The sequence below is a fragment of the Ambystoma mexicanum genome, chromosome 6q (genome assembly GCF_040938575.1).
Source record: "Ambystoma mexicanum isolate Mex_15411 chromosome 6q, UKY_AmexF1_1, whole genome shotgun sequence".
Taxonomy (NCBI): Eukaryota; Metazoa; Chordata; class Amphibia; order Caudata; family Ambystomatidae; genus Ambystoma; species Ambystoma mexicanum.
Genome location: NC_090937.1, coordinates 446,183,975 through 446,210,922, shown reverse-complemented (window position 1 = coordinate 446,210,922; position 26,948 = coordinate 446,183,975). Strand labels below are relative to the sequence as shown.

The following is a 26,948-nucleotide window of genomic DNA, read 5'->3' as shown; positions in this document are numbered from 1 at the left end:
CTGTAAAAAAGCAGGTAGATTCCATAGGGATTACATAAAATTAGCGATGTCATGTATAGAGAGCGCCGAGTCATCACAACGGTGCGCACATGTGGATGCATCAGTATTGTAGGTATATTTAATGTTGTATCTGTGTATTATCTGAGTGAATAAGTGAGTCCATGAATGGTGTGTGGAATGTCCTGCTGAGTGGAATTTGACCACCCCTTAGTTCCAGGAGTGCCAGCCAGAAAGGTTCAGTCTTGGTGGGTGACATTGGTGAGTCCAGTTCTATTGTATCTCATCTAACATGCAACCTAAGGAGATGTACAATAAAGCAATCTCATGGAAATCTACCTTGGAGAATCATCTTTATAACATTGGCGATGGATTTAGCTGAAGAACCCAAGAGGTGGACTTGCTGAGCTGCAGTGAGGGGGAGAAGCCATCCAGGACCCAATGCCCCCAACAAAGATCCCACCACCCGGGGGTTCCTGCTAGTTAAGGTAGTTGACGGATTGTGCGTAGAATTTGCTTTGTTTTGGAAAACAGGGGAAACGGGGGACAGTGAAGAAGCAAGGATAAAGAAGCAGTGTAAATAAATGATTCAGGCAGTGCATGGAACAAGAAGGCAGCGTGGAACTGGAAAGTCTGTGGGAAGGGAAAACCTTGAAAAGTTATGGACTGCTATAGCGGCCATCGCCTCAGATAACAGTTTGATGTTCATCACATCTGACCATTGTGGAGTGGACCTTATGTATGCCGATTGGCACATCAGATATGGAGTGCAATGGTGATGGAGGTGGTGTCAGCTGTGTGACATAGGTTACCAGTCTAACTGAGGGGAGTGTCATAATTCGGACAGTTTCCGAATGCCCAGCAGCAAGACATGAATTTTGTGAGTTCAATGGGTCTGTAGGGGCTGCATGACGGTTGCCGAATGATGACGTTTCATCCGCGTCATAGATGGCCATCATGCAGTAGCGCAAGTATGGTGACAGATAAGATCACGGCCATGGAAGAGATGCCACCACGGGGGTCCCAGTGTTTGTGAGTACACAGCGTATTAAATTGGCATCAGAGATGGTAGCGACTGAATTAATGTCCGGGATGTGACTTGACTTGGTTTGCAACACTGTTCCTGCTTGGGAGTAAGGATGTCACGTTATGTTAAGGATCAGAAGTGTCCTACAGGTTGATGGGTGTATTGTTTTGATAGTTTAGAACTGTGGTGCTACGTGAGATATTTAACTGTATACCAGACATTTTAACACACTATGCAGGTTATTACAAGTGTAAGGAAGGCATGGTATCAACAGTAAGATGGAGACAAGTGACCACAGTTCAAGGTTGTTTATTGAACTTCAAAAAGGGTTTGAAAAACGCCTACCTAATCCTAAATCTAAAGATGGGCGCAAGCTACGATCATCAAATAATAACAACACAGTCCTAGTGGTGTCTTGTCAAAATAAAAGGGTCTATACTAATAAACCTATTGCCATTCTTACCTCTAAATACAAATAGTGTGGCAAACAATGTTATGCAAAAGAAAGACGTGTCCAAGAAATGATATGTCAGGATATTCAGGCCGTTGGCCTCCCTTCCCCACGTTTTCAGCACGGGAAAAGGTGAAACACTCGAGCTTAGCACAGTCGCTGGCTTCTCTAGCATGAAGTTGCAGTTCAAACATTAGCATCAGGGCCTTCCGTGCCCAAGTCTCTTTGCCTTCAAAGTCTCATCTTTCAGAGGGCCTGATGGCTACAGAAAAACAATAAGTTATTTTCCTCTCAAGATTTCACACGCACTCAATTTCTCAAGTGATTCACTATTCACCTCGGATCCCCCTCAGCCGGGCTCATATCCTCTTTAACACAATGCTCAGAGGATTTTCATGTATCCAATTCATGTATCCAATTTCTCGGGTGATTCATGATTCACCCCGGCTGCCCCTCTGCAGGGCTCAGATCCGTTTCAACAGAATGTTCAATCAGTCTCCCTCCGCCAGAATCGGACAAATTTTAATTTACTTTAACACAAACTTGCTTTAACCAAAAGCTCTCAGCTGATCTCCCTTGTTCGGCTTGCACCAGTTTTTATCTACTTTGCCATCAACGTTCTTTACTCTATTAACATCAAAGACTTTCGATTGTGCACACAATTTTGCTTGACCCGTTGCAGGACCACTTCGATTCACAATCCTTTGTCACTCTTTCATGTTAGCCACCTCTCAGTTGGATACCTTACAGAGACTTTCGAATGGGCATGCATGCGGTGCCGGACCACTTTAAGGTATTGTATCTTGGTTTCAAAGTTCATTCACTCATCTGTTGTCCAATTTTACTTGCGTTGGTTATCACATGCGCTTCATACACTGTTCGCTTCAGCGTTCACCATACAATGTTGCTGCTTGCAACCTTGGCTTCAACACAAACCGGTCTGGAATCGGCGTCCCAACTCACCAGCTGTATGGATTTCACTTGTGCTGCTTTGTTGTAGGAGCCAAGGACAGTACCACGGCAGCAGGCGATTCTCCCCGCCTTGATTATCGACACAGGAGAGCCCCGGGTATCTCCGACACACAATGCAGGATTCTTCAGCCTCGTTTCCTGGTCTCATGCTTTCTATTCTCAAGGTTTCATGAAAGTAACGGTTCCTCGATGAAAAGGTCAAGGGCTCTTCCCTCCTTGCGATCCCCTTCTGTTGTGCCGTCTTTCACCTCGTGTTAAACTGCCATCTTGCAACTGCTGCTTCCTCATGTGCTTTGCCTCGCTCAGAGTGTGCTTGTGTGCTCTGTTTTTATCCGTGTGGGGATTGTAACGGAAGTCAGGTGTGTGATGGTCAGTAATTGCCTGACCCTGCCTGACTATCGTGTTGGGACATGTTAGGTATACGGCTCAGGTGTTGGTCCGTTTTCTCTCATAGCGAGCTGTCCGTGAGAAAGTGTTTGTGTTGTGAAGGGGAGTGAGGGGGTTGGGGGGTTTGAGTTCCTAAGTATCCGATAAAGGTGTTGCGGTGTCTCGCTATCCGGGGTCCCACTCCCCCTTAGGCCCCTCACCCCCGTTATCCTCCCGCACAGATCCACCCCCAGGAACTGGATCCAAAAGCGGTGGCCATGTCCTGGCCACCTGGATGACAGATCCGTGGGGATTAGCGGGTGAGACACCTTCAGGTTTCTCACACAAGTTTGCTGTTATCCCACTGCTAATTCTGACGGGATACCCTCAAACTGTCCTACCGTTTCCATCGCTTGATATCCCGGGATTACAGGGATATTACAGATCGCGGAAAGGACGGTAAATCCCCATTCCATGAAGTCCCATCGGACTCCATGGAGGGGATTACCAGTATTTCCAACACTGGTTATAACAGTGCTGATATACTGGCTGTTTTCTGCCGGTGCTGGCCTGATTTACCTCCAGCTCTTTTCTGGAGGTAAATCAGTGAACCCCCGCTGGCAAACCTGTAGTTTGCCGGACCGGGAAAATTGCTGTTCACAGAATTACTGGCAATTTTTCAAGACCGGCAAACTTGTAATGTCGGCCTATTTGGTTGAAGAAGAGCGTGATGTAAATGCGATGATAAAATGTCATTGTAGAGATGAGCCTGCAGTTAGGGACTTTTAGCCCCATTTTTGGTGCATTGAGAGTGTACATTAACTATGGTGACAGTTGGTAAATATTTCATCTATTTGTGTGTCTGTTTCCTAGCATGTATATGTGTCAGCTGTATGGCATGCAGTGAAGGATGGTTTGAATGTATAGGGTAGTGGTCCGCTCGAGTATTGAATTATTGCTATTGGATGCCTTTATGGTGCTGCATGTTATAGAGCATTCAAATTGTGATTGAGTGTCTTAATGGTGGAGCGTTTCATGGATGTATTGACATTTCTATTGGGTGCCTTTATGATGTTGCATGGTATGGATGTATTGAAATATGTGGTGATTTTGTGGTGCTGCGTGTTTGGACCGGATGGTTTGTGTTTATGTTGTGCCAGATGTTATGGAATGAAAAGGCACATTTTGTATTTGTGGAAAGAAGGGAGGTATGTTGTATCTGTATACTATCAGAGTGAATGAGTGATGTCATGAATGGTGTGTGGAATGTCCTGCAGAGCGGAACTTTGCCCAGCCCTTCATTCCAGGAGTGTCAGCTGGAAAGGTTAAACCTGGTTGGTGTTCACTGGTGGGCCCAGCGCCATTGTATCTTATCTAATATGTAAACTAAGAAGATATGCAATAAAGCAATCTCATGGAAACTGACCTGGAGAATCATCTTTATAACAATGTTCTGCTTCAGAAAAGGGCACGAAGTAGCTTGAAACAGCCTGGACTTCCATGCCTTTGAGGGCCCATTATAAAAATTCTAGCAGAGTTGATCGCCTGGAATCACCAGTGTCTGTATAATGAAGCACTTAGTAGAAGGTTTGGGACCATCCTCTTCAAAGCACAATGGGAAATCAAGTTGATGGTTTAATTGTAGTTGCAATTGGCTGATGCCCCTTAAAAAACAAATAACACAAATGAGGACATTTCCATTATCTGTCTGTCACATCTGATTGGCAAAGGACTTGGTGAGTGTGGAATTTGAAGTCAACGTGCTTCGCTGTTACTCCAAACAGAGGCCCAATGCAGACTGGCGCGGTGGTTTGATGCCTCTCGCTTTTCATGAATTTGCGCATTTGTCATGTGCATACAAATGAAAATCGAAGATGTGTGAGTGTAATGCTTTCTTCTTACAGCCATAACAGTCACTTCAATACAGACATAATATATATTTTTTATTATTGTTTCCGCTGAACGATCCTGAATTGCTGAACAAAAGAAATCCTTTTGTATGTGGTCATTGTATTTGTTCTCTTCCTGTTTATGGTGTTCTTTCACGCTGTCAAAACGAGGGCAGCAGTTCTGACCGGATTCTTTCGGTGAAATTAATTGTGCATATACACACACGTCTGGAATACCTGATAATCCTTCAGCTGATGTTATACAAGTTACATTTTACATGCAGACCATGATAATCATAATTCCCAATAAATATTACAGCATTCTACAAACGTGGAGATTCTCCCAGAATGCACCGTAAACCAAACACTGCTCTTACCTAAAATGCATGCATTTTATATAGCATGTGTAGCATATACTACAACTGGCATCTTTATTTACTGAAGTGCATTGTTGAACTCTTTCTGTTAAGTCTCCTCAGTTAACTCTTGAGCATCAATATATTTGTCTTCTATAAATCCATCGTCGTCTATCACAAAGGTGCTCTTTTGCTCAAATACCACCATACAGTCGTCTTCATCTACCATGGATGGTGTTGTTTGTGGAACAGCACTCATATCAGCGTTGAATTCTTGGTCAAACATGTCTGGTTGGTATTCCTGCAGACGATGGTGATTATAGCTGACCAGGTAGTTGTACCACTTCGGGAACTTCACTGCCATTATAATCAGAAAGGACGTAGTCAGGACAACTCCTACAACTCCTGCAAGGAAGTTCCAGCTTTTGCCAAGCGAAGATGGGGCTTAACAAGAGAGAGGGTACAATTAGTGTCATTTGGAATCTGTAGAACTAATTCATTTTGCCATTCATTTCAAGGCCTGTTTTAAATGTTCGTGGCCAATGTCTTGACATTTGGAACCTTTTTTTAAAGGTTTGCTTCATTCTTTTTAGAAGAAGGATTAAACGAAAAAAAGGGGAAGAAAGGAGAAAAAGTCAGTGAAAGAAAAATGACAAAGAATGAAGAAGGAAGCACATGGATAGATGTGATGGGAAGGAAGGAAAGAAAGAGGGAAGGATAGCTGGAAAGATAGAAGAAAAAGAGAAGAATAAGTAACAAGAATAGGAAAAAGAGGGGAAAGAGGGCAAATACCATTGTACAAGTGCTTCTTGTGAATTAGTAAATTTGAGAAATCTATAATTGCACTGCAGTCGAAAAATATTTCGTATAGTTAATTCCATTAATGATATGTTAGAACAGCAGCCACTGCCTCTCATTCCTAAACAAAGCGTCCTGCAGTGATCACTTTTCAATAAGAGCAGTGGCATCATGTGAGTCGGTGGGAAAGATGGCAACTCACAAGATCAACTGGTGGGCTCATTTTAGGGGTTATTTGACATTTTTTTGTTTTTAAACATCTCTTTATTGTTTTCCAACATGTTAAAAGGTCCCCCCTACGCCCCCTCCCTTTATCTTTTCCGGCAGCATGCAGTCTTCGTTATCAGTTGGCTTGTCCCTCTGAGGATCTGCTAATTCAAGTCCAGGAGTTTGTCGTTGAGGACACCATTGGGACCTGTATTCGCCCTTCAGGAAGGCCAAGGTTTCCCCCATTCCATTGCAAATTTCCCCAGGTTGTTATTCATGGGATATGTTGCCCATTCTAGCGCTACCAGTTCCCACACCTTTCGCAGCCACTCCTGTTCCTTTGGGGCGGTCGGACCCTTCCATTTTTGTGCTATGAGGGCCATTGCCGCTAGGTTTAATACCGCTCTTGCCTTTTCTCGTCCTCTGCTTTCTCCCTCTGTTCCCGTTTCCTTCAATCCTAACAGGACCTGCTTGGGATCCCTTTTGGCCCCCTCCCAAAAGGCCTGAGCCTGGAGTACCTTTTTCCAGAACAGCTTGATTTTGGGGCATTCCCACTATATGTGCGCTGTGGATCCCTCCTCCCAAAACCCCCTCCAGCAATCCTTGGATACCTCAGGATAAATACTGTGTAGTCGGGTTGGGGTATAGTGCAACCCGAATAAATATTTATACCATGCTTCCTGGAGCTGTACTGCCTTTGCCACCTTTGGTATTCTTCTCCAGAGCCTTTCCCATTCCTCTGTAATATCTTTTCCCAGCATCTGATCCCACCGGGCATTTATGGCCAGATTTGCTCACCCAGTAGCCTATATAAATTTGAGATAAGCCTCTTTGTTCCATCGTATGTCAATAGGAACCTCTCGAGCAGGGTGATCTGCGGGTGGCCGCTGCTCTAATTTCCCTGTTCATTACCCAGTGTTTTATCTGGAAGTATCTATGTCTCTTCCCCTCTCCTACTCTGAAATCTTGTTTGCACTCCAGAAAGGGACTCTCTTTGCGCCCTCAATGCTATGAATTCCCCCCTCAATGTAGCTTTGAAAGCGTCCCACCTAATGCTCTCGCTCTTATCCGAGCTCTTGTTCTGCTAAAAAAAAAACGCCTTGATTTTGCCCTCTATTTCCTCCTGCGTACCTGTGTCCCCAAGTATCTCCCGAGGGTGCTTCCATCTCCATATCCCCGGCCTGCATCCCTGCATTCTCAGTTTCATTGACACCACCTTATGATCTGCTCTCCCCAGAGGGCCCACCTCTACCCTCCCCACAAGTTGCGCCAAAACCCATATGTAGTCAATCCTGGATTGCATGCAACGTACTACTGAGAGGAATGTGTGCCCCTCCACTGCTCTCCAAACGTCCCTCAGTCCCACACTTTTGAATCTATCCCTCAATTGGGGAGCCGCTACCGCTCCCCCTGCAGATCCCTCCCTAGTTGACCTGTCCCCCCTCTTGTTCCATGCCAGGTTGAGATACCCCATAAGGATTATGTCTCCTTTTGCGACTCCTTTCACGATGTTCAGCAGTTCCTCTAAGAAGCACTCTTGGCCTGCTTTTGATGTGTATGCTGATACTATGGTGTACACTACCCCCCTGCATTCTGTTAGGGAGAATTCTCTGTTTAGGCTGAATGTCCTAACCTAGTGAGTCCCCCAGCAGCTTTGCTGGATTTCTGGAGTTTGTTTTTTTCTCCTGCCAAGAGTGAGACTCTTTTTCTCCCACTCTTGGACATGATTTGTGGTGTTCCTTTGACTGTTAATGTGTTTTATGGGCTATGGGGTCCTTGACTCCATAGGGTCTCATGTGTTTTTACTATGTGTGTTACACAGCACCCTCCGTGCAGTGACACCCCACCATAGACTCCATACCCTGGGACTAACTACTGTCTCCCAGGGCATGTAAAGTCACCATTGGCTTTACTAGTCCCAAATTATGAACAGAAACCAGTACAAACCATCATATTGTGGACGTACTGGTCGGGGCAATTTGATTGCCCTGGGGTATGTTAGTCGAGAGGGCACGTCTCCGTCCCCCCTGATCGAGTTTTGGCTGGTGGCAGTGGATACTACTTTTTATATTCGACCGCGAATATATCTCTATGGGATTTTCCCATTGTTCGAGGCTACCAACTTTAATTATTTAATTCTCATAGCCTCAAACATACCGCCGGTTTATTTATTTAATATTAATTCGCCGGTTGGTATTTTTTGCCAGAACTCGATTGGCGTTTGTGTTCTCTTCTGTGACTCTAACCCATGTCGAGCCCTTTGTTCCACTTTTTGGCAGGCTTCTCCGCAGAAGCCTCCAAAAGTGGTGCCACTCTGTCTGGGTACCACAGGGGGTGTGGGAGGGGGTTTAGGCACCCTGGACTGAGTTACCTTGGTAACTCAAGTCGCACTCTGGTGTGATTGGCCCAAGTGGTGAGCCGGCCGGCTCACCACTTAGCATGTTTGATTGACAGCTAGGCTGAGTGAATGGGGGTGTGCTGCATAAAAGCAGGGCTTTTGGGACTGGAACTTCAGAAGTCGCCACAGGACCTGAGAATCCGACGAGGGAGAAGCTGAGCCGACCTGCTACGACGACACCACCGGTGGAGCCCTGCGGAACCGACCCACCACTTCCCGACGACAGAGAAGATCTCCCGGCTGGAGAGTCTTCTTCCCCTGACTGGTGGGCACAACCAGTTTACCTTCTTTTCCTTGCATCCCAGGATGTCTTGTGGTCGAATTGCCCGTGCCAAGCACCCGGCAACCGGATAGCCACTTACCACTGGACCGCGAATAAAAGGACCGCTCCTTTTAACTGAGAACTCCGCAGCTGGTTTCTTCCCTGGCAGTGCAACAGACTCCTGTCTTCCTCCCTGACGAGACCCTCTCTTCCCCCGGACGAAGCACCGACTTGCACCCGCTGCCAGGAACAACTGCCCCCGCTGGAGTATTCTCACCACTTAAGGGTACTGTGTCCGCCAGGCCTCCCTTTCTAAAGATTGCTACAAGGTAATAATAATCCCTTAACCTTCTGGACTGGGCTGGCCGCCTTGACCATCTAACTGGTCCCTTTCTTTTGGTCCAACTCTTTCTGAACCTTTTCGAGACTTTTGTGCACTTTTCAACCGTGTGACCTTGGACACATTTCGTTCTGATCCTCTTAAAGTGGATCCGGCTTTCTGAACTCTAACTTCACGGTTTGATTCTGCCTTCCTCTCTTGCTGTGTTCTTGTGAAAGTGTTGGGATCTGTTTCAATTTATACTCTGCCTTTCTCTCCCTTTTAAACCGAATTATTAGAGTGCCATCTGCGTTAAGCGCTCACCGCTGTCTGAAAATAAGTGGGGCTTTACTTAAGACTTGTCTAATATTCTTTTAAGGGAGTGTATATCTTTTAGTGACCATGTTTTTGAACTGCTGAATATTAGTGCCTGTGTGTTTTATTAGATGTGGTTTTAGATAAATAATTATATCTCTTTATATCTCTTTTACACCAAGCTCTGGTCAGTGTTTGCTTGTTCTACTGTGTTCTTTTGACCTATTGTGAATACTCTGTATACTGCCTAACTCTTCTTGAGGGAAGTCTGACTGCTCAGCCACAGCTACCAAGTGAATCTGTGTGGTACAGACTGCTACCAAGTGGGTTTACTGCCAAACACCTGTAGTCTTAAATCTTTTGCAGTGGTCCCAGAGGGAACTGCACAGGTTTCTGCCTAACACATTCCACTTGGGCCAGTATGTATCCCCCCTCCTTATCACTAAGTGTATCCGATACTCTGAAGTCAATACTATTCCTAAACGCCAGTGCCACCCCGCCTGCTTTGGTGTGGCCCGACGTGATGAATACCTGTGAGAAGCCCTGGAGTTTGAGTCACCCCTGATCCTTTTTCAAGAGCTGGGTCTCCTGTGAAGCCAAGACATCCGTCCCTGTTGCCTTTGTGAATCTCTATTGCTTTACCGTTTGAGGTGTGTAAAGCCCTCTCACATTGTGTAATCCACTTGAACCTGCAACGTCTCACTCTTCGCCCTTCATCTCCCCCTTTATATCCCTAACCCTTTCTCTCGCATATTCTATTCTCCCTTCTCGCCCGCTCTTGATTCTTTGCCCCTTCGTCCTCTTTTTCCCTCTTTGGTCAGCAATCCCCCCCCCTTGGCCCCTCCTTCTTTCCCCCATGACTCGCCTGACTTCTTGCTGCCTCTCCCCCTATCCAGTCCTCCTCCCCAACTTTGGGATGCGTCTAACTCCCCCCTCCTCTCCTGTACCCCCCTCCCCACTTCCCCTTACTGGTTCCAACATGTTTTATACCCCCTATTCCCTTTGCCCCTGGTTATTCCCGATTATCCACCACCCCCCTTTTACTTCTCTTGTGGGCGTTGTTTGAACCCTCTCATCCCTCATTGTTCCCTGCTTCTTCGGCCACCCCCCCGCCACCTTTCGGGCGGGGACCCCTTAATGACTCCCTCCTTCTATGCCATTCCCCCGCTACCGACCATTCCCATGGTCTGAGCCGTCCTTTGATTTCCGCTACTGGGGGTCCTTCTCTCACCGATTACTCGCCCAAGTCCAAGTGTATTATGTCTGCCGCTTCTTGCAGTGAGGTTACCCGCTTTTGGGCCCCTTCCCACTCGAACATCAGGCCAAACGGGAAGGTCCATTTGTACTTAATGTTCTTCTTGGTCAATTCTTTCACTATTGGACTCATATGTCTCCTCTTGGTTAATGTGCTGTTCGCCAGGTCCTGCTATAGTGCCATCTCTTGGCCCTTGTAGCGCACCGGCTCTTGTTGCCTGGCTGCACTGAGAATAGCCTCTTTTTGCCCGTATCTTACAAACGCTCCCCCCTTGACTTTCTACCATCTCTCCTCTCCATATCCCCTGTCCCTCTCCTATCCCCTTCATACCTTCCCCTTCCTTCTCAGACCCACTTGAATTTAAATCAGATAACTGAATTATTGTTCCTCTTCCCTTGACTACCTCCTCTCCCTTCCTTATCACCTTTCCCTTTCCTCCTCCATCTAAGGAAACGGTTCTACATATTGTTCCACGGGTTTGTCTCATGATTGTAAATATGCTTCTTCCTATTGTACCTTGTTGTTATATTGTAAAGCGCTTAGGATTCAAGCGCTATATAAACCTAATAAACATAAACATAAGACGTCCCGCGGTCTGGCATTGGGCCCCTTGTTCAGCCGGCCCACCCTAGGAATCCGGTCAAGGTCCACTGCTTCTGGGATAATCCCCCCAAAAGTGCAGCGAAGATCTTCTGTGTTTCCCCTTTGAGTTCTTTGTCGAATACTAATTCCGTCAGTAGCTTTATTCTAATGTTGACTCTCTGTGACCTGTTCTCTAAGTCAAGTTGAATAATGATTCAGGGAAGGTGACTCGCGCTCCAACCACTGATACATATAGAATTGAATGAGATTGTCAATATATATCAGTATGACAAGGAAAACAAAGTGAAATCAAAATGATTATTTTTTATGTCGATGTACAGCCGACACGTCTTTCGTCCACCTGGTCCTTTTCAAGGCTGAAAATGGTTACCCACAAAACGTCACATGTTATTTGGAAAACATAATATCCAAATATAAATATAACACATGAATCAGTAAGTCAAAGAAAGTAATGAACCCATAATAAGTCAAAGCCAAAAACATAATCAATGACAAAAAGTATAAATAAATAAAACGCGAGGGGTACCAAACAAGCCACATTTCAGGTCAAAGATGGAGGTTGATGTCAGAAGCGGTACACATATAAAGAACAACTATTATTAGTCACAATACAAGACCGTCCACAGTCAATAAGTGTTACTTATTCTTGATTACTGATTTATATTACTGTCATTGTGCTGTGGTGTGCTACCTCACACCCCACATTATTAAAGATTAGTGAAAGCTGTCTGGGGTGTAGCCAACCTGCTCACCCATTAATAATGGACAGAACGTCTCCTAGTATAGAAATAGCAGATGTCATTACGTCTGAAATTCCATACATGAATTACGTTAGAACATTAGCCTAAGACTGACCGTTAGTAGCAATAATGCGTAAGTAAAAATTATATTGGCAGCCAAATGGAAATGCTCACCAAGCGTGGATAATACAGGAGCTCCTTATCTGCAGATGAAATATAATATCAAGAGAAAAATTGAAATTATAAAACTCCTGAATTTCTAAAAAACATGACTGAAACTCCTGGATGAACCAATGATGATATATGAAATAAGACATACCTTGAGTACATGGGGAATCCTTTAATGCGGTAAATCAGTCTCAAATCCAGTAATATTGTGTAAATAGACTGTTCCAAAGAACCGACATTGTCCACTGCAATGTAATAATGAAATATAGTCACCAACTGATTGGAAAAATAACTTGGGCCAATGTCCTTAGAAAGCATTGTAGAAAGTTCCTACCTGTAGTCTGAATCCCTACTATGATCCAAATGGAGTATTCAGTAATCAGATCACAATAATATCCAAAATGTCCGAAGTTAGATGTTGCGCGCATCCATACTATTAAGTACAACCTGAAAAAATATTGAAGTTTGTCTATATTGAATACGATGCCACACTAGTATACCTAAATGCTTAAATAAAAGTACTTGCTTTGGTCCAATCAGAAATAGTATTGGCGCCATTTTGGCTAATGAGAATCCATGCAATTACTGTAACCAATCAAATCTCTAAGCTCCTAACTGACATTGAGTGTTATGGTGATATCAACTGGTAACACTAATCTAGGTCAGGAGTGAAACACCCGCTTACTTAGAAAATGCAAATTCTTGGGGATAAATCCCTCGAGACAAAGTAACACGGCAAGTGCCCGGCCGAAATCATCCTAGCGAAAGGGAACAATGTGCATCCCCTCGCGTGTATACTTCCGCGAAGACGCGTATGCGTGATGACGTCATGCGTACACTGACGCATGACGTCAGAAGTAAACGAAGAGGCGCGTAATGTCTAAAAGGAAAGACATATATAAAAATTGAACATGTAGTAACTGCAGAAAAATGTATATACTTAAATAATGTTGATCCTTCAACAACGATGGACAGAAAAGTAGACTTGAATAATTTTCACTACCTGTTCTATAATGTTAACACCAACTAATAAACAGTCGAAATACTGAAAAAACAACGTGCCTGGAATTGGAATAATGCAAGTGAATATAAGTAGAACATGCACACACTATAGAAATACAGTATCTAAGCACCCCAATCTATTAGTAAACCAACTAAATGTAATTAGACAGATGTTTGACAGCCTTAATGTCTTGACAATTAGAATAAGAGAGCATGAGTCTAATCTCAAATACCATGAACTACTCAAGAAGTAATAAGTAGGATAACAGGCTGAAGGCCTGAAAATAGATAAATCTCCAATCCTACAATAAAAGATAAAAAATAATAATGGGGTACTAGCTCGCTTGATTGGATCATTACTCATCCCAGCAGTAATATCATTTACTGAATACTGGATGATAAGACCTTGGGAAAGGTTTGAAAACACCCTATAGCCTCTGTGCGATTCAAATGAAGAACAAATTAATTACGGGCAAAAGGGCTAGCCTCATGATCTGAAAAGCACATGTTCTAATCCCTGCTAAATTAGAAGAATGTGTTTCAAAAATTTAAGATGAAATATTGATAAAGTAAGGCCAAGGAAATAAATTGGTCCAGAATGGGAAAAAAGGATGGCTTCACAACCAACAGCAACCACTTCAATGATTATACGAATACATGCATCTCATGATCACAATTTAAACAATTTTTAGTACATCTGAGAAAACATGTTAGTTTACATTTTAATTGCCTCAATTTCATCCTAATGTCGCCACCTCTCTTCCCTCTCTTTGCTTTCATCAGTCCTACAAATCATAAGTCCTCCTTATTGCCCCACTGTTGTTTTTCCTGCCAGTGCGTCGCTAATGGTGATTTAGGATCAGCACTCCTCAGACTAGCCAGATGTTCCCCATATGCGAACTCTCAGCTGTCTGATAGTGCTACCTACATACAACTTGCCACAGAAACAATGATCGCATAGACCACATAACAGGTTTTACAGTTGATGACATCATTAATCCTTATGTTGGTACCATGGATATCAGAGAAAACTTTACAGTTGTCATGAGCACATTTACAAATATTGCAGTTGCCACATTTAAAAAAACCATTAGTTTGATTTAGCCAATTCCTTTTATTGATCTGTTTAGTGCTATTAAAAAATGAAGGGCTCAATTTTGCTTGATAGTACGCGCTCTAAAAAAGGTACATTTAAGTTTGTCTGACAAAAAGGGTAATAAATCCTTGTCAAGTCTTAAAATGTGCCAGTGTTTTAAAGTCATTCTATATAAGGTAGAGGATTCCTCTGAGAATTGTGTGTAATAATAGCAATATGTTGCTGTTCTGATTTGCTCTTTCTTTTTTCCCCTAAAAGTTCAGCTTGTTTCGTATTAATGTACTTGTTTGAGGCATTCCTAATTGTGTCAAGGTGATATACTCTATTCAAAAACCTTTGTGTAAGAAGATCAGATTCTTCAACATAGTGAATATCACGACTACAGTTCCTCCTCGCCCTGTAGAATTCGCCCCCGTTATGTAATTGATCGTAGATCGTTGATGACTACTTTGAGCACAAAGCACAGAGTTAACGTACGTCGGTTTGCGATAAGTTCTAGACTGCACAGAGCCATCCTCAATGAAAATGTGTAAATCCAAGAAATCAATAGATACAGGACTAGTATGGCTTATGATTCGAAAACTAGAATTATTATTGTTAATATACACAACGAAATGGTCAAATGTTTCCTTTGAGCCTTTCCATACAATTAGGATGTCATCTATGAAGCGTCACCATACAATAATACTGGGACTGAATCATTCTTGATTATACACATGTCTGTCTTCAAACTGTGACATGAAAAGATTTGCCAAGGATGGGGCAAATTTCGCGCCCATGGCAACTCCCTTAGCCTGAACATAGTATCGGTCATTAAATATGCATACATTATTAGACAGAGTGAATCTCAGAAAGCTTTTGAGCATGTCAACATGCTGAAGATAGAAAGCGGAAGCATTGCGAAATGGGTAGTCAATAGTTTGAATTGCCAATTGGTGATCAATACTAGTATACAATGATGATACATCAAGAGTAGTTAGTAAGTAATCAGGTTCCCATTCCAGAGTCTTGAGGAACTGTAGCACATGAGTACTAATTCCTATGTAGGATTTGGTGGGAACAACATCAACCTCCATATTTGACCTGAATTGTGGCTTGTTTGGTATGTCTCACGTTTTATTATACTTTTTGTCATTGATTATGTTTTTGGCTTTGACTTATTATGGGTTCATTACTTTCTTTCACTTACTGATTCATGTGTTATACTTATATTTGGATATTATGTTTTGCGAATAACATGTGACGTTTTGTGGGTAATCCTTTTCAGCCTTGAAAACGACCAGGTGGTCGAAACACGTGTCGGCTGTACATCTACAAAAAAATAAAATTTTGATTTCACTTTGTTTTCCTTGTCATACTGATATATATTCACAATCTCATTCAATTCTATATATATCAGTGGTTGGAGCGTGAGTCACCTTCCCTGAATCATTATTCAACTTGTCTGAATTTTACAAACCTTGTGGGTGGTTTGCGGGAAATGTGTAGTCGCTGACACCAAACCCCTTTTTACATTTTTTGGAGTTTGCTAATCGGGAGTGGTAATTAGCGCCCAGAAGGCAGATCGAACCCACATATCTTGATTGTTCACCTGTTCTCTAAGTCCTCCGGTTGTTCTGCGTTGCCACGTTTAGGCGTTTTATGGCCTCGCTATTCGTGGTGGCCTCTTTGTCTACCTCCTGTAGCCCTCTTTACATCAGGTCAGTTTGTTCCCCTAATTGGCCTATCACATGCCTCATTTCCCCTAGCGCTGAGATTAGGTCCGCTCATCAGTTGGAACTGGCCTGGAAGGTTTTGGCTAGTGTCGCTTGGAGAGATTGCATTTCGAAGGGATTGTGTCCTCCGACGTATTCCTTATCTTTGATAGATCATCTCCCAGCTTGCTGGCCTCGGAATTTTTTTTCAGAAGAGGGCGCTGCGCGTCTACGTCCCTCGAGCCGATGTCCCTCGACAGCCTCCGTATCGGCGCCAACGTCATCACGCGTATAAATAGACTTGCGCAGCATCCGTTGCTCAGTTCCGTTTTTCTGCGCTTCGTGGGGCCTCGGAATATCGTTGCTCAGTTCTTCAGTCAAATATACTTCATTATTCCTCGTGAATATCGACTCGTACTTGATGGCTTCTTCATCCGAACCGACGACTCCACGGTCCGGCTTCAAAAAATGTCGAGACTGTGGAAAGAAAATGTCGTTGACGGATCCTCACAGGATCTGTTTGTGGTGCCTGGGAATCGAGCACCATTGTTCGGAGTGCGAGGACGGCATGTCCATGACGGCAAAAGCCTTGAAGGAGCGTAAGGGGAAGCTTGAGAGAGGTAAGGCAGTTAAAACTTCTTCAAAAGTTTCCTCTGCGGAATCGAGACATTCGTCTCCTCGCCATCACAAAAGACATTCTCGTTCTAGGTCTCGAAGCAGTTCCCATCACTCTTCGAGATCTAAGCATTCAAAAAAGAGACGTTGAAGATCCCCTGCCTCGTCTTCTTCTTCCGTTTCCCCAAAAAGGGTCTCCTGCCCCACAAAACATAGCTCTCAGGCTGAGTGGGAGGAATTCAGGAAAAAGATGCTGAGCGTCTTCGAGAAAATGGCCTCGACCCCCTCGAAGACTGCTGAGGGTGATACCCTGGGTGAAAGACCCAAAAAATCACAGCACCCGGCAAAAGAAGCCACTCGAGAGCGTCACGAACCCTCGAGTAAAGGCAAAGTCGCGTCTTCGACGCTGTCATCGAAGATCCCTTCGAAGCATAGATTGGCGTCTTTGACGCCGTTATCGAAGGGTTCTTCGACGCACAGGTCAGTCGAGTCGATGCCGTCTTCGACGCCGACGTCGACGCTGAGAAAGGACAAACCCACGGCCACCTCACAGCCAGTGGCCATACCCAGAGCCTTGATCAAGAGAATGTCGTCGACAACCTCGAGTAGAATTCCGATACTTTCAAGTTCATCGAGGCCTCTACCACCTTTTTCGACGCCTTTTTCGATGGCTTGGAAGCCTTTAACGTCCGCGTCGACGACGTTGATGTTTTCTCAGCCAATCATGACAAATTTGGCCCCTTCTGCTCTGGAAATGAGATTTATACCATTTTCAAGACCTGATCACTCCAGAGTCTTATCATCTATTTATGAAAAAGGGGAGGATTCAGATCCGGAAAGACCTTTTGAGTTGCAGGGATCTGCAACTCCTGTACCAGAGGAATTTATCTCTGAGGAAGGTAGGTTGAAAGACCTCCAAGAATCCTTACAGGAAGCAAGTGGGTTGGACACTTCTCCAGAAGTGGAATTTGCCAGACCAGACCCAGGGGAACATGCTGAAACCCCTTATAGAACCTTGATGGCAAGGATAATAGAGTTTATGGGGTGGTCCACACCCTCACCTGCTTTTCAGCAAGACAACCTCACAGACATCTTGGTCAAAGGTCCACAGGAGGATCCTGTGGTGCCATTTCATGCGGCATTACAAAGGAGAATATTGGCAAACTGGGAAACACCTGAGGTAATCCCGGCGGTTAACAAAAAATGATCAGCTAAATATAGGGCGTCTTCTGCTGACCCTGAATATTTATCCAAACACCCAACTCCGGAGAGTCTGGTTGTTCAGGCAGCTACTTCATCAGGTAGTAAATCGGCTTACCCTACTGTTCCACAGGACAGGGATGATATGACTCTATAGCCAAAAAAGTATTTTCGGCATGTAGCATGGCGTTGAAATCCATCAATGCTACTTGTACGCTCGCATGGTTCAGCCACACACTTTGGGAGTGTGCTTCATCAGCGGGTGACTGCCTCCCGGAGGGAGAAGAAAGGGAAGCGTTACTAAACATCATCAAGGATGGTAAAGACGCTATGTGCGAATCCCTTCAAACTGGCATTGATTCTGCTGACAGCATCAGCAGGGCCATGGCGGCAAGTACAACAACCAGGAGATTTGCTTGGTTGCGGAAGTCTGGTTCTGCTCCAGATGTGCAAAGCAGACTCTTGAATATGCCCTTTGACGGCTCTTCCTTGTTTGGTAAAAAGGCGGATGACAGTTTAGAAAAGCTTCAAACATCAAAGGCAGCAGCAAAATCCCTGGGAGCTGCAATCCGTCAGACACCATATCGCCCCTCAGGAACCTCTCGCAGAGGTAAGTCCTTTCGCTTCTATTCCGCATTCGGAAGAGGCAGGACAGCCGGTTCAAAGGGGTCAGAAAAAATTCACCCGAGGTGGACGGGGTAAAAATACAAAAGCCGCAGCAGCAGCAGGTGCCTCTTTACCCTCGGCATCTGCATCAGCCGCCTCCAAACCGCTCTGAGTACTCTCCTCACAAGACACCAGTGGGGGGCAGGTTAACTCAACATCTGACGGAATGGCACGCTATTACGTCAGATGCTTGGGCATTGGAGACAGTGGCCCAAGGTTACTGCCTGCCTTTTCTACGCATCCCTCAGAGTCATCCACCGGGGAACAGCTCTCTGAAAGTTCCAGATCCGCTCCTCTTGCAGGAAATTGTAGACTTGCTAGAGAAAGGTGCCATAGAACCAGTACCTGTAGCGGAGAGGTACAAGGACTGGTACTCCCCCCTACTTTCTCATACCGAAGAAAGAGGGAGGACTGAGACCCATCTTGGATTTACGAGAATTGAACAAGTTCCTCAGGAAGGACAAGTTCAAGATGGTAACTCTCTCTCAGATCCTTCAGGCCCTCCAGCTCCAGGACTGGCTGGTATCTCTGGACTTCCAGGATGCTTATTTCCATGTGCCAATCCATCTCAAACACAGGAAATACCTGAGGTTCGCAATTGGTGGCTCTTATCAATTTCGAGTTCTGCCATTTGGGCTGACCTCCGCCCAGAGGGTCTTCACCAAGCTAATGTCGGTAGTGGCTGCAAGTCTAAGGAGAGAAGGGATCCACGTCTACCCCTACCTGGACGATTGGCTGATCAGAGCTGTATCCACGGAACAAGCTCAGATTCAGCTAGATTATGTCTGCCACTTCCTTCACAAACTGGGCTTCTCCCTCAATTTAAAGAAGTCACAGATGATACCATCACAGAGACTCCAGTTCATTGGAGCGGTCCTGGACACTTCCCTGGGAAAAGCCTCGCCACCAGAGGTGAGGGCTCAAGATATTCTGCAGATGGTCACCAAGTTTCAAAATGCCCAAGGTCTCCCAGCCTTCGACTTTTTGAGGTTGCTAGACCTCATGGCATCCTGCATCTTCCTTGTGCCAGAGGCTCGCCTGAGAATGAGATCTCTTCAGTGGGCACTGAGAACTCAGTGGTCGCAATTCTCAGGGAGAATGACAGACCTCCTTCAGGTTCCGGACAAGGTGGCTCGAGACCTTCAGTGGTGGGCCTGCCAGAAAAACATCTTGAAGGGAGAACTGTTTTGGCAACCATGGCCGGAGATAACAGTAGTCACAGATGCCTCACTCACGGGGTGGGGAGCCCATACCAAAGACTTGACCATGAGCGGTCGTTGGTCTCCATCGGAGTCCAGACTACATATCAACCTGTTAGAGCTGAGAGTAATCAGACTAGCGCTGAAGGCTTTTCTGCCATCTGTACAGGAATAAAATGTCCTGATAATGACAGACAACACAGTGGCCATGCACTACCTCAACAAAAGAGGAGGCGTAGGATCACTGCCACTGTGCAGAGAGGCAGTGCAGCTCTGGTTTTGGGCAATTCAAGAAGGAATCTCTCTATCGGCAGTTCACCTAGCTGGAGAGAAGAACTTGACGGCGGATGCTCTGAGCAGGCCGGGCACAGTCTCCCACGAGTGGGAACTAGCTCAGGAAGTCCTTCAGGAGATCTTCGCCCTTTGAGGAACCCCTCAAGTGGATCTGTTCGCCACCAGTACCAACAGGAAGTGCGATCTGTTTTGTTCAAGGGAATTTCCCCCGAGAGGAGCTCTAGGGGACGCGTTCGTAGTGGACTGGGAGTTTCCACTCCTGTATGCGTTTCCACCAGTCCCTGTCATTCCTCAAATGATCAGGAGGTTGAGAAGATTCCGGAGAACCATGATCCTAATTGCCCCAGACTGGGCCAGGAGGACGTGGTACCCGGACCTTCTGGACATGTCCATCTGCCCCCCAATTCGTCTTCCACTCAAGGAGAATCTTCTCTCACAGAAGGGAGGTCAGGTTCTCCATCCAGACATCAGAACCCTCAACCTTCACGCCTGGCTTCTGAAAGGTTGAGATACAAGGATTGGGACCTCCCTGATGACGCCATGGAAGTGTTGCTTTCGGCCAGAAGGCCAGCAACAAAGCCTTTATACTGCTGCCGTTGGAACACATTTTGCAGCTGGTGTAGAGAAGAGAATAACGGCCCCTTCTCATGTGGTACACCAACTGTGTTATCCTTTCTACTCTACTTGGCAAATTCAGGCCTTCAAGTTGGCACTATCGAGGGCTATCTCGCAGCGCCATCCATCTTCAAGCTCACTGCAGAGGAGCCATCGTATTTCAAATTACCCTTAGTAATAAAATTTCTAAAGGGATTAACTAATGTCTTTCCTCCAAGACCATTCTAAGTTCAATCATGGGACTTAAATTTAGTCTTAAATTTCCTGATGGGTACTCCTTTTGAACCACTCCACTCTTGTTCGCTAAGATTTCTCACCTTAAAAACTGTCTTATTAGTGGCTTTAACACCTGCTAGAACGGTGAGCGAATTACAAGCTCTATCTTGTAAACTCCCTCATACAATTCTTCATAAAGACAAAGTTGTCCTACAGGTAAAGCCTAATTTCCTCCCAAAGGTGGTTTCTGAATTCCACATCACTCAGAAAATTACCTTACCTTTGTTCTATCCGCCTCCCCATCCGGGGAAAGAGGAATAAAGGCTACATATGCTGGACCCAAGGCGGGCTTTAAGCTTTTACATCAGCAGACTTGCTAGGATTAGGCAAGCAGACCAACTGTTCGTAGGTTACTCAGGGCACAAATTGGGACTACCGATAACAAAACAAACCATTTCCAGATGGATTATTTTGGCCATTCTGGAATGTTACAAACTAGCAGGAAAAGAGCCTCCTCAAAATCTTAGGGCTCATTCAACCAGGGGTATCGCAGCCTCCTTGGCCCTCCAAAGAGGGGTTCCGGTTCGAGACATATGTGCGGCTGCCACATGGTTGTCCGCACATACCTTCACAAGATTTTACAACCTGGATTCCTCCTCTAGTCAAGAGACTAGGTTTGGCAAAGCAGTATTACATTTGGTTCATTCCTAAAAGGGATACATGACATTATTACTCCCACCTCCAATTACATGCCACTGCTATGGGAGTCTATCAAAGATAAGGAATACGTCGGAGGACACAATCCCTTCGAAGAACAAGTTACTTCTTACCTGCTAACGGTCTTTAGATGGGATGTTCCTCCGACGTATTCCTTATCGCCCCTCCCATCCATCCCCGCATTGATACTTCCCTTGTGGTTGCATCTTACGCTCCTTCAAGGTCAATAACCAATTCATGTAAAACATCTGTTAACATCAAAATGGAACTGAGCAACTATTTATACGCGTGATGATGTCGGCGCGGATACGGAGGCTGTCGAGGGACATCGGCTCGAGGGACGTCGACACGCAGCGCCCTCTACTGAAAAATGTTTACGAGGCCAACAAGCTGGGAGATGATCTATCAAAGATAAGGAATACGTCGGAGGAACATCCCATCTAAAGAACGTTACCAGGTAAGAAGTAACTTGTTCTTCTCCCCAAAATGCCTGCTTTTTTTTGTGTGTGTGGTAAATAAAAACCTTTACAAAAAAAGTACATATATTTACATCAGCATTCATCGTTAAAATGAATTAGTAAATAAAACTTTAAAACAAACAAGCATCCTTGTCATCGATAATAGCAGTGCGTATTTCCACTTAAAATTGAATTATTGTTATATGTCGAATACGCTTGCATCAAATCGATATAAAGCATACACAGTTCGTACAATGGGGGCGTTAGGATCAATATATGTACTTAGGGCCGACACATATTCATAACATTCTTTATTTGGAACATATTATGTAAATAGTGCCAGATTGACTTCAATGACCCTTAGAAGACCTACCAATCTAAAAGTTGGTGGATTGTGATTCACTGTCATCATTCTTTCCCACAATAATTCTAGGCAGTCAGCAAAATCTAGGTTGAAAAATGTTAACAATAGATTTGTACGTTGTGTTCTAAATTGAGGGCATTCTAACACCACGTGTTTAAGGGTTTCTGTGGATTCAGAGCACGTTGTAAATCTACAATTTACCTATTGTGACTTTGTCACTGCGCTTTCCCAATGCTTACAGCGCTCGCGTGTACGGAATTGATTAAGTTTAAAACGTATAAAATACATTTGTGTTTGCATATGGGGAAACATAATCAAATAAGAGCAGCATGGCAATCTACTGTGCGTGAACTTTGCATACGCTGAAAAGGTGCTATAGTTCTTAAGCTGGTCAACAGTAGATATCCAATCCATCTCAAACTATTTTTTCTTAACAAAAGCAGGCCTAAGATCTTCATTATTTCAAAAAAGGTAGCAGGCGCTCCTCTTCAGATCTTCATTAGTTACAGAAAGAGCTACCAATGTCTTTTGCATGCGTTTTTGAAATTGATTGAGAGATTTAATACATTTAGACTCCATTACCTGCTTTAGATCTTTGTAAACTGAATTGTTAGGAGGATTCAAAATGTTTGCGTAGTTCGTCATAGAACGCCACAGGGCCCTGCATGAAAGTGAAACAAGGCCAAATTCGTGGCAGATAACGCAATTTGGAATGGAGAGTGCGAGGTGCAAAGTCCTGCTTTGTAATTGGCGCGCTGTCAGGGTTCCGTTTGACTCCTCTTTATCATGTTGTAAACCAGGTACACACATGAGGAAACATTCCTGCTTCCCCAGTAGATTCACCAGTATACAAATGAAATCGGGATTCAAGCTAAACCCTCTGAACCCTTGTTCGTCGTGGAGTACGCATTCCTTCAGAGAACGCTATGGGTTTCCCTGGAAATGCCGGCTCCCATTACAGACACATATGCATTCAAGCTTACGGTGGTGCGTTGTGCAGTTAGCTGATTTGTAATTTAAACCCCGCCCAGGCTGCACGGTGCTGCTTCTGAATTTGTAATTCCTAAGCTTCGGATATTGTTACCTTGTTGTCCTGGTCTTGGATCTCCTGGTCTGTTCTTTGACTTCCCTTGCCTCGTCTCCTGTTATTGCTGAATCGATTGTCGACTCGGAACGCTTACGGACTGCACCCGCTTAAGCCCTTCACGTCTTGCCTACCTGCTGCCAAACCGGAACATTTACTGGTCTGCACCCACTTAAGCCCCTCTCGTCTTGCCTACCTGTTGCCAAACCGGAACATCTACGGAACTGCCTCTCTTCAACTAGCTGCACCTCGTTTGTCTATGGTGGACTCGGAATGCTGTTTGGACTGCTTACCTCTGCTGGATTATCCAGTATCCGGAAATCTCCGAATTATCCGTCACGTCTTCCCTTCTTCTATGGTCTGAGGACTCTAAAGAACTTAAGGGACATTAGCGCAACAGCGCTAGGATCAAAGACTTGTTTAGGCGTCCTTGTGCCGGCGGGAATAGGAAACAAGACTTTGTTTTCCCAGGACTACAACTCAATTACAGCAATCTCCTCTTCAGAATTCCTCCAGAACAATCAACACCTTTCTATTGGTAAGCACATTACTGCCTGATTCTTCCTTTTCACTACCTTGTACTAATAGTAATAGCTACCTCTCTTGTTTCAGGATACTCACCAATCTAGCTTGGAATTTATCAATCCCATCCACCATTCTTACTTGTGAGTAACAGCTCAAGTAATAATCTTGCCTAGTTATATCTTTGTCTTGAGCTATATATATTAATACTTGGTTACTTTCTCTTGCAGCCAGCTGTGTGGGTACCAGGGTGTACCAAATATATTTGGCCATTACTCACCTCAATCTGTCCTTTTGTACTCTTGAGGGGTATATTGTCAGAAAGACTCAATTGCTTCACGACGTGTCAAGCCACCATTTCTGGATTTAGTTCTTGGGCCATAACACGCGCACCCTCATCTGCCTCAGGGTCCGCCGATCCCTTAGGTGGTCCTTGCTGCCCCTGCCCTGGTCTCTGGCTTCTATCGTCGGCCACATGGTGGGGAGGGTGCCCGGGGTATCTCCAGCAGGTGGGCCTGCCTTCGCTGGGTGGCCTTGAAAGTCATTGAGGGTCACAGGCATTACCCCCACCCCCGCCGTGTATTTAATAGTGCGCTGTGCCGTCTTGTAGGCAGGTAAAGCTCTTCTCCACCTTGTGGGCCTCCTCTCCTCACCTCTTTGTGACACAGCAGGTGTGTCTCTTCCCTGTGATGCCCTTCTCTGCCCCACCTGGCGTTCTTGCCCCTCCTTGGCTTCCCCGGCTTCTCCCGGTTCTCTGGGACCTCCCCCGTCTGTCTAGCCATGGCCTGCACTCCGGCTTGGCGGGTCTCCCTTACCCCTGCCTCGCTGGGGCTCTGTCTGGTGCCTTAGAGGTGGTTATTATCGCCCTCTTTATCTTTGTTGGTTGCGGGGGGTGCCAGTGTTTATTTTCCCCTACCAGGGGGGGGTTTCCCCTGTAGCTTTGATGGTCGTGTGTCCTCGCCTCCCCCTGTATGCTTGGGGGTTGCTGCAACTGAGCACCAGTTCTTTCCAGGCTCCAGTCCCCGGGGTCGGGCCAGTGTCTTAGTCATCACCTTGCTCCTTCGCTGTTCTCTCTGGCTGCGGCCTGGGCTCTTTATTTGATCAGGCCTGCTGTAGAATTCCTGTTGGCTGTCCTGGGGTCCTGTCTAGCATATCTTGTGGCCTCTGAATCCTTGCTTTTATAGATGCTTCCCTTGCTTGTAGACATCACCACCTTTTCGGCCCGCAGTCCGGCGTCTCCCTTATCCTGCACCGGGTCCTCATTAGTTGGAATGTGGCCCCACCTACTCTCACATGCCCCCCATTGCGGGTTGCTCGCACCTCTGTTATTACTGTGCTGGCCTCGCTCTCTGGGGGGCCGGGCTCTGGGTCCCTGCTGTGGGTCGTTGCACCTCCTCTCCGGTCCCCCCTGTACCGCGCTGTCCTGCTATCTTCCCTCCTCCACACGGACCTTGGGTTCACCTCCTCTGGATCCTCTCTGGGCTGTGTGGCACGGCGCTCCTCCTCCTCTCCTGCCTGGTCTGGGCTTTGGATCTCCGCAGTCCCGGGGTCTCACCGTACCGTCACGTCCCTCTTTTGGACTTCCACCCTTCCGGCTCCAGCGCTCCTCTCGCCAATCTTGCGTGCGCTTGTCCTTCTTCTGCTCGCTCTCCAATGTCGTCTCCCCTGGATCCCACAGTGCCACAGCTCTGCAGCTCCGCTCGGATCCCTCACATCTTTTGCTGCAAGCTCCTCGGTGTGATGCTGGAAATGCATCGGAGGGACAGGGCCTCCATATACTTGTCCTTTACTGCTTTTTATCGTGTGTTCTGTTGTGTTTTCCGCGCAGGAGTTCATGCGGTGCAGCTCTCTCTTTTGGTTTGGTGTACAGACCCATGGGATACCCCTATGGCACCCATGTGTGAGGGTACAACCCTATGCCCCTAGTGTATGTTTTTGGGCACCTGTGTGTGACCCACAGAGCAGGGTACGGGCTGGTGGCAGCTCCGTGCTGAATTGACTGGTGCCCTGAGCATCCTCCATTTTGGGATGCCCAGGCCCTATCATTGGAATCGGTAGATTCCTGATAGAGACAAGATGGCCCCCGTGGCATCTTGCCTTCCATCTCCTGTTACCTTGATCTTCCCGAAGTCCCAGGAAGCCCTGACTGTGTCCCTACCCCCTAACTGGCTGTTGGGTGGAAGTTCCATATATGGTAGTGTGGGGAAGTGCCGACCAGACTGGCTGGAGCCTTCATAACAACCGTATGTTGTGGGTACACCTGTGGGTGGGACCTGGGTGAATGGAGTGTGTGACGAATATACACTTCTTGTTGTGGATGTCTGGTATCTGGTTAATTGGAATTAATGCAGTGTGTAGTGTTGAATGGTGTGGTACTTTTCCGAATCCACATTCTGTGTTGAGTGTCTGGATGGAGAAGAATGGCCTGAATGCACTGTGTGCCTGATTGGCTGACTAACTGCTGAATGCCCTTGTGACCCAGCAGAATGAATGGGAGATCAACAGTATATTTGGGGACCTCTCACTGCTAGGAATCGTGTTCAGAAGCTGAAGTCCAACTACGAAGAGTAACTGGAGTGAAACTGAAGCTTGACCTTGAAGCCCTGCTAGAAGAGAAGAATTGCTGTTGCTCTTCTTCATCAATCTGAAAGCTGCTGTGTCTTCAAGGACTGACCCAGAGAGGACCTGGTAAGGCGCCCTCTTCCCGAGCTACGAAGGACCATCGTGCACCAGCGGATCTTTGCCAAAGCTCCCTGGTAGACAGACCTACGAAAGGCTGCCGACCGGAGACGGGGACTGCCGCGGAATCCCAAAGAGAAGCACCCAGACTTTTTTCCGCCACTGGTGACGACCGCCGTCGGCGACCGGAGCCGCCGTGCTCCCGTTGCCTAAGAACTTTCGATTCACTGGCATGCACGTCCGCACCGCCGCCCGCCTTATACCGCCGCAGAAGGCCAGGCCGTCGATGCACCGAGGAGCATCCTCCGGTGGGTTTCCCGCCACCCAAAGACCACAGAGACGCTGACTACTCGACGCCCTTGCTGGGCCACAGTTCTTCAAACTGTTTGCGGTCCAGAACTATC

The 26,948-nt window shown here is 45.9% G+C and overlaps 2 protein-coding genes across 2 annotated transcripts in view; one reads left to right on the top strand and one right to left on the bottom strand.

The window, feature by feature from the left end:
- IFT74 (intraflagellar transport 74) overlaps positions 1-26,948 on the top strand; it is a 1,698,810-nt gene that overhangs the window by 536,214 nt on the left and 1,135,648 nt on the right. The gene's annotated exons all lie outside the window — the stretch shown is intronic.
- LRRC19 (leucine rich repeat containing 19) overlaps positions 5,023-26,948 on the bottom strand; it is a 241,973-nt gene continuing 220,047 nt past the window's right edge. Inside the window, exon 4 of the mRNA XM_069630924.1 lies at positions 5,023-5,502. Within this exon, the coding sequence (XP_069487025.1) occupies positions 5,168-5,502 (335 nt within the window). The 3' untranslated portion in view covers positions 5,023-5,167. The remainder of the gene's footprint in view (positions 5,503-26,948) is intronic.